The sequence below is a fragment of the Bubalus bubalis genome, chromosome 16 (genome assembly GCF_019923935.1).
Source record: "Bubalus bubalis isolate 160015118507 breed Murrah chromosome 16, NDDB_SH_1, whole genome shotgun sequence".
NCBI classification, from domain to species: domain Eukaryota; kingdom Metazoa; phylum Chordata; class Mammalia; order Artiodactyla; family Bovidae; genus Bubalus; species Bubalus bubalis.
This window is the reverse complement of record NC_059172.1, coordinates 36,647,338-36,655,878: the sequence shown is the minus strand read 5'-3', so window position 1 is coordinate 36,655,878 and position 8,541 is coordinate 36,647,338. Positions and strand designations below refer to the sequence as shown.

Sequence of the window (8,541 nt, the reverse complement as noted above, 5' to 3'; positions counted from 1 at the left end):
CTTTTTACATGGTTGTGATATGCTGTCCATCTTCAGATCTTCTTAAGGAGTTAATCTAAAATAGGAAAAATTTGTATTTGGTTGATGATTAAGCCCTTATTGTCCTTATTTTCATAAGCTTTGTTTTTATGCTTTAGAGTTAGGTCTTGTTCTATTATGTGCTCTATGGATATGAGTATTATTAAAATAATGATTGCATTTTGAAATCCCTGTTAATTTTTGTGTGTGTTTATGTATGTGTATTCATACTTGATCTCAATTTTCTTAAAAAGACTTGACTTACTTCTTTTCTAAAACTGTTTATATCAGAATCCAACATTGCCTTTTGCACAATGATGAAGTTATTATGTTGCTAATTGATCCTCTAACAAGAAATACATGCTACAGGGAGAATTGGAAAAAAAAAATTGAAAACTCAGGAAAAAATATCTGAAATAAATAAACTAAATCTTTTCATTTGCAGGTGAAGATTCCAGGACTAAGAATGGGGATGTGGTTAATCTGATGATTGGCAGAGGTTTAGAAGAAGAGTCAGCCCTTCAAGCAGGTCATTTGCAGTGTGCCTGGATTCCACACATATAGGGCCTTCGGCAAAACAGTCTGTCATCCTACTTTCTGCACAGAGGGATTTGACCAGCTACTTTCTGTCTAAGCACGCAATGTATTGACTTTTAACATGGCAGACAATGCTACTCATCACTACATTTCATCTTTCTTCTTGGTTGGTATTCCTGGGTTGGAAGATTTTCACTGCTGGATCGGCATTCCTGTCTGCCTCCTGTTTTCCCTGACCCTGCTGGGGAACAGCATAATCATCATTACCATCAAACTAGAGCCAAGCCTCCACCAGCCTATGTATTTCTTCCTTGGCATGCTGGCAATGAATGATATGGCCCTTGCCTCTTCCACAGCCCCCAAGATGCTTGGCATCTTTTGGTTGGATGCACATTGGATTGACTTTGATATCTGCCTAGCACAGTTGTATTTCATCCACACATTTTGCATAACTGAGTCAGCCCTCTTAGTTGCCATGGCCTTTGATCGCTATGTAGCTATTTGCATCCCACTACAATATACAACCCTCCTGACAACAACAATGGTCATTAAAATGGGTCTAGCTAGTGTGGTCCGAGCTATCTTCCTGGTTTTGCCAGGTCCCTTTCTCATTAGAAGACTACCATATTATACCAAATATGTCATCAATCATGCCTATTGTGAGCACATGGCTGTGGTGAAATTGGCTAGTGCAAACACCCATGTTAACAGAACATATGGAATCTCTGTGGCCCTTTCAGTGATGGTATTGGACCTTGGGCTCATAGCCACATCCTATCTCAAAATCCTCCAGGTGGTGTTCCAGCTCTCCTCTCAGCATGCCCACTCAAAAGCACTGGGCACCTGTGCTGCCCATGTGTGCACTATCCTTTTCACCTACACACCTGCACTCTTTAGCTTTCTAACTCACCGCATTGGCAAGAAGGTGCCTCCAAGCGTCCATATCATTTTTGCAAGTTTGTACCTTCTGGTGCCGCCCACAGTCAATCCCCTTGTATATGGTGTCAAGACCAAGCAGATTCGTGACCGAGTGATTGGTCTCTTTTCCCCAAACAAAAAAATTTCTGAAAACTAAGATATTTAAAAACAAACCCATGGTGGTAGAATCTGTTTCATGAAGTCATAATACGTTAATAATAGTTACAACCTTGTCCCCAACATATTTTTTGATTCATCTATGGTTTTAATCAGTGATAGTTGATGCTGTACATTTATTTTTTTCTCTATTTTCAATTTTTATGCTTTCTTTCTTTTAGAACTAAAAGTGTGTTTCTTCACATTCACAAATATTAAATTATTGAAATACTTAGCATTTAAATAAATGTTAGCAACAATTGTTATCTGTTGTTAATATTACTTCACCTTCTATATTTATTCATAATATTTAGTAATATCCACTCGTGAAATGACTAGGTTAGTTTTTGTAACAATTTAAAACTTCTCAACATACTGGACATTGCCATTCTTGAAAATATTTTTTTCCATTTTTAATTGTTACATACTTTGTTTAAAAACTGTTGAGTAAAAATCATTTTCAAGTGTCTTTTTACTTATTATTTTAGTAGCAATGATGAATCAGCATGTCAAAAATGTAGCACATTTCTCTCAATGTTTTATATTTATTCCAATACATTTGCTCTTCTTTTAGGTATCATGATAGATTTTTCAGTCTCCTTATGCCTGATCAATATTATAATATTTTGTCAACCTCCTAGGCAAGAGTCACTTCTATTTTACTAAGGAAATGTCCAATCAGGGTAACCTGGTAACATGATTATGGATTCTCAGTAACACTTGAAATACTTAAACACTTTCACTTCACACTTGTGAAAATGCTATTTATCCATGTTCAGTTCCCTTTTCTTTGGCTTCAGAGAATATCAATTTTTCAGTCACATTCATCCAGTGCTGCTTGCAAACAATTTGCTTCCTAATTAGGAACATTAATTTTACTATGCATGTAATACAGAAGGTCCTACTTAAGACCCATCTATAAATGCTCTGTGCAAAATATCCTTTTACTTTTAGGATTATTTTATGGGATGAATGTTCATTGAATTGGAAATTGTTGATTCTTGACAAAGATTGGAATGTATTTTTCAAATACTTATTGGCCAAAGTATGTTTTCAAATGAATGAGCTTCCTAGCCTCTGACTTTTTTTTCTGCTGTAGCCCTAATCTTACCTATTTATAACTGTATTCGTATTGCATTAACTTTTGTATGAATTACACTGCAAATAGCTTGATTCCTTACAATAATGTAAGTCTTCCTTTTTTTTTTTTTTTCAATGAGTATACGCTGAGTGGCTCTTATGTTGCTTCTGTTACTAATGACTGGCTGTGTTTCATTTTTGACTGTATAAATTCTGAGTTTCATCATTGATTAAACAGAGGAAATAGTTTTTATACTTTATAGTGTCAGAGCAAGGATTAAATTAAATGATGACTGAAACACAGTTATCACAGTAATAAATAATCTTCTTCCATATTATCATGAATAGTGCCAAGATAGGTACTGAAATTTGGAAGATCTGTTAGAAAAGATGTTTTTCCAAATACCAATAGAGTTCTGAAATAGATAGCTCTACAAAGATATCCTCTTAGTTATTCAACATTCTCCAAAATGGACATTTCACACTTATTCACCCACCCAAACCATCCTAAAAAATTTATAGTCTCAATAAGTAACACATCAAGTCACTTAAGTCAGTGGGAGAATCAGTTAATGTCATAAAGCATTTATTAGGTGTCAAATATTTGTCCAAATATATGAGAAACAAAGTAGTAAAAAATGAACTAATTTTTATTTTAAAAAATCAGCATATATCCCAGATAATTAAAAAAAAAGATAAATTCAAAGTAACAGTTTAAAAAATGTTCAGGTAATAATGGAATACCAAAACTACCACGAGGAGACAATTTTCTAAGGTATATTGGAGGAGATGCTAGGAAAAGGATGACTTGAATCTTGAAGAGTAATGATAACATATCCAGGTAGTAAGGGTGTCAAAGGTTTTCCAAGAGGCAACATCACAATGGAGGTGAATAGACACTGTATGGAAAGTAAAAATACATCCAGAAGAGAGTCATGGCATACTAAAAAAGGAGGATAAAACTTAAAGAAAAAAGCATAATTAGAAAAGCAGGAGGGGCATCCTATAAGAAAATATCTAATTTGGGGCACTGTGATGGTCATAGGTCACCGTGAGAAATAGAGTTGTACAATGGGAATGGTGAAAGGGCCATGCAATCTTGTATGCAGTGAATGACCTTGTCTCCAGGTGATAAATCTAGCCAAAAATCGGAATTTATTTAATTAAACACTACATTATACTTTGCACTTATAGAGCCTAATACTACTTTTGACCTACTTCACAGAATATGACTTTGTCAGATTCATGGGGCAATCTGTAGCATACAGGCTAAATCCATCTTGCTGCATCTTTTAAAAAAAAAAAAATTTATTGGATCATCATCATATCCATTGATCAATGTATTGTTGATGGAAGCTTTGACAATATAGGGGCAAAGTTGAATAATTAGGACAGAGATCATACAAAAAGTTTAAAATATTCACTGTCAATCTCTTTATATAAAAAGTTTGCTAATCTATAATTTAGAGCAACAACCCACTACATCATAAAGTGTTAGTTGAGATTCCCCAGTGACTCAGGGGTAAAGAATCTGCCTGCCAATGCAGGTGATGCAGGTTTGATTCCTGGGTCGAGAAGATACCCTGGAGAAAGAAATGGCTACCCACTCCAGTATCCTTGCCTGGAAAATTCCATGGACAGAGAAGTCTTTTGGGCAACAGTCCTTGGGGTCGCATAAGAGTCAGACATGACTTAGTGACCTAAAAACAACAAATTTTTGATCAGATATAGGTCTGTTTTTTCATTCATTGCTTCCTATATACACACATTCATGTGTGTAATTTATTTATTTATTTTTTGTGTGTGCATTATTTTATCTTTTATTTTATTTTATTTTTTTTACATAATTGTATTAGTTTTGCCAAATATCAAAATGAATCCACCACAGGTATACATGTGTTCCCCATCCTGAACCCTCCTCCCTCCTCCCTCCCCACATGTGCGTAATTTAATTTAGTTTAGTTCCAGGAACAACAACAGATTTCAATGACCAAAATGTGCATATATAATACAGAAAAAAAACAGTATCCTTTGAGAGATTAATAGATTTCCATTTTTAATAATAGCTATCAGTTCAGTTCATTCACTCACTTGTGTCCGACTCCTTGCAACCCCAAGGACTACAGCAGACCAGACCTCGCTATCCATCACAAACTCCCCGAGTTTACCCAAACTCATATCCATTGAGTCGGTGATGCCATCCAACCCCATCCTCTGTCATCCCCTTCTCCTCCTGCCTTTAATCTTTGCCAGCATCAGGGTCTTTTTAAATGAGTCAGTTCTTCCCATCAGAAGGCCAAAGTATCAGAGTTTCAGCTTCAGCATCAGTCTTCCAATGAATATTCAGGACTGATTTCCTTTAGGATGGACTGGTTGGATCTCCTTGCAGTCCAAGGGACTCTCAAGAGTCTTCTCCAACATCACAGTTCAAAAGCATCAATTCTTTGGTGCTCAGCTTTCTCTATTGTACAACTCTCACATCCATACAAGACTACTAGAAAAACAATAGCTTTGACTGACCTTTGCTGGCAAAGTAATGTCTCTACTTTTTAATATGCTGTCTAATTGGTCATAACTTTCCTTCCAAGGAGCAAGATCTTTAAATTTTTTGGCTGCAGTCACCATCTGCAGTTATTTTGGAACCCCCAAAAGTAAAGTCTGTCAAAGTTTCCACTGTTTCCCAATCTATTTACCATGAAGTGATGGGACCAGATGCCATGATCTGGTTCTCTGGATGTTGAGCTTTCAGCCAACATTTTCACTCTCCTCTTTCACTTTCATCAAGATGCTCTTTAGTTCTTCTTCACTTTCTGCCATAAGGGGCATCATCTGCATATCTGAGGTTATTGATATTTCTCCCAGCAATCTTGAAACCAGCTTGCTATTCATCCAGCCCAGCATTTCTCATGATGTACTCTGCATATAAGTTAAATAAGCAGGGTAACAATATATAGCCTTGACATACTCCCTTCCTGATTTGGAACCAGTCTGCTGTTCCATGTTCAATTCTAACTGCTGCTTCCTGACCTGTGTACACATTTCTCTCAGGTATTCTCAACTTTTTCGGAATTTTCCAGAGTTTGTTGTGGTCCACACAGTCAAAGTCTTTGGCATAGTCAATAAGCAGAAATAGATGGTTTTCTGGAACTCTCTTGCTTTTTTGATGATCCAATGGATGTTGGCAATTTGATCTCTGATTCCTTTGTCTTTTCTAAAACCAGTTGAACATCTAGAAGTGCATGCTTCATGTACTGTTGAAGCCTGACTTGGATAATTTGGAGCATTATTTTACTAGTGTGTGAGATGAGTGCAACTGTGTGGTAGTTTGAGCATTATTTGGCATTGAATGAATTGAATGCAATTGAATGGAATGAATTGAATGCAATTGAATGAATTGAGCATTCTTAGGGATTGGAATGAAAACTGACCTTTTCCAATCCTGTGGCCACTGCTGAGTTTTCCAAATTTGCTGTCATATTGAATGTAGCATTTTCACAGTATCATCTTTTAGGATTTGAAATAGCTCAACTGGAATTCTATCACCACCACTAGCTTTGTTCCTACTGATGCTTCCTAAGGCCCACTTGACTTGACATTCCAGGATGTCTGGCTCTAGGTGAATGATCACACCATCGTGGTTATCTGGGTCATGAAAATCTTTTTTGTATAGTTCTTCTGTGTATTCTTGCCACCTCTTCTTAGTATCTTCTGCTTCTGTTAGGTCCATACCATTACTGTCCTTTATTGAGCCCATCTTTGCATGAACTGTTCCCTTGGTGTCTCTTATTTTCTTGAAGAGATCTCTAGTCTTTTCCATTATATTGCTTTCCTCTATTTCTTTCCATTGATCACTGTGGAAGGCTTTCTTATCTCTCCTTGCTATTCTTTGGAATTCTGCATTTAAATGGGTATATCTTTCCTTTTCTCTCTCTCTCTCTTTTTTTTTTTTTTTCACTTCTCTTCTTTTCACAGCTGTTTGTAAGGCCTCCTCAGACAACCATTTTGCCTTTTTGCATTTTTTTTCCACTGGGGATGGTCTTGATCCCTGCCTCCTGTCCAGTGTCATGAACCTCTGTCCATAGTTTTATATAAGAATAAATATATGTAGTAATCTGTCTAGATATTTAAGTTTGTATAACCCTAGTAACAGAAACAGATAAAACTTTAACAGAAAAGACCAATTAGATTAATATCTCTCATGAATATAGATACATAAATCTTCAACCAACTGTTAACAAATAAAATCTAATAATATACTAAAAATATTACATTACATCCAAGTGAGTAAGATTGTGTGCAAGATTGGTTCACTATTTCAAAATCAATGAATGTTACCCATCACATCTTGAAGCTAAATCATATGATGATATGAATTGATGCAGTAAAAACTATTTGTGTGTGAGGGAGGGATAAAAATCCAACAGCCAGGAGGAAAACAAGATGGCAGAGGAGAAAGTGGACATGGAGTACCTCTCTCTCTATGGATGCATCATGAATACACCTTCAGACACAGAAATGCATGCAGAACACCAGCTGAGAGTGGACAGGAGTACCTGACCGGCAGAAAAGAATATACAGAAACACCCAAAACTCAGTAGGACCAAGTAACTAGGGGAAAAAATTAGGCATGTTAGTAGGACTGGAAGTGCCCTCAGTGGGTGGGGAAACTGAAGCAGGGGTCCAATCCCCACATTGGGGCAAAAGTCTGAGTCAGAGAAGAAACATTTTAATGTCAGAGTGAGACAGCTGATCTGTGGCAGCCTAAATGGAGTGAAAAACAGACAGTCCTTGTACAGCCATACATACTTCAGACAGGGACGCTGGTCCCCTGGAAGGTGCAGAGGCTAGGAGCTGGAGCTTAAGGATTGCTCCACAATCTCAGGGTGAGGGCTGCTATCTGTGGAGAGATGGATCAAGGGGATGTGAGGGAGGAGATTGTGGTGGGAAATGCCTGTGGAGGAAAGCTGGGCAGCCATGGAAACAAGAAGATACTGCCTTTCCTACTCTTCTTTTCCCCTTGCAGGTAATCTTTAATGTACATAAACTTCTTCACCTACCTCTATTTAACTTTATATATCTTTTCTTTCTTTCTTTCCTTTCCTTTCAACATATGTGTTAGTTTTGTTTTCATTGCTTTATTCCCCACTTGGCACCTTGCTTTAGTTTGGTTTTCCAGTTTGTTCATTAGTTAGTTTTGTTCTTGAAAGTGAAAGTGAAGTCGCTCAGTCGTGTCCGACTCTTTGCGACCCCATGGACTGTAGCCTACCAGTCTCCTCTGTCCATGGGATTTTCCAGGCAATAGTACTGGAGTGGATTTCCATTTCCTTCTCCAGGGGATCTTCCTGACCCAGGGATCCCACATTGTAGACAGGCGCTTTACCGTCTGAGCCACCAGGGAAGTGGTAAATAAAATTTTTTCTTTCCGTTGTGCACCAGGTCAATATATTTTATTTTTGTTGGACTGTTTTGACTTTGCTCATGGGTGTATATGTATATGTGTATATTCCATTATTTTAACTTTATTTGCCTGATTTTGTAACTGCCATTTGCCTGGGGTTCATCTTTGGTTTCTCATTTTGGGGTATTTGTTTTAATCTCACTATTGACATGACAAACTATTTGTAGAATCTTCGTTCCTGACCAAGGATCAAGCCCTTAGCCTTGGGAGAGGGAGCCCTGACTCCAAAATCCTAAACAACCAGAGAACTAATGTCAGGGAGTATCAGGTAGTAAGAACTCACACAAAGGAAACCACTTTAATACAAGTGGTTTGGGCATCACCCAACCACCAATAGTACACTGTGTAGGACATCTCATCTAAACAAACAAAAC

The 8,541-nt window shown here is 37.2% G+C and overlaps 1 protein-coding gene across 1 annotated transcript; it reads left to right on the top strand.

The window, feature by feature from the left end:
- Positions 1–676: 676 nt before the first annotated feature.
- On the top strand, positions 677–1,630 carry LOC123329605 (putative olfactory receptor 52P1). Its single transcript, XM_044928980.2, has one exon. It carries the CDS (start codon positions 677–679, stop codon positions 1,628–1,630), a length of 954 nt encoding a protein of 317 aa, XP_044784915.2.
- Positions 1,631–8,541: the final 6,911 nt, after the last annotated feature.

What these genes read in the sequence shown, in the direction of transcription:
- LOC123329605 (XM_044928980.2), top strand. Translation starts at nt 677, where the DNA reads ATGGCAGACAATGCTACTCATCACTACATTTCATCTTTCTTCTTGGTT.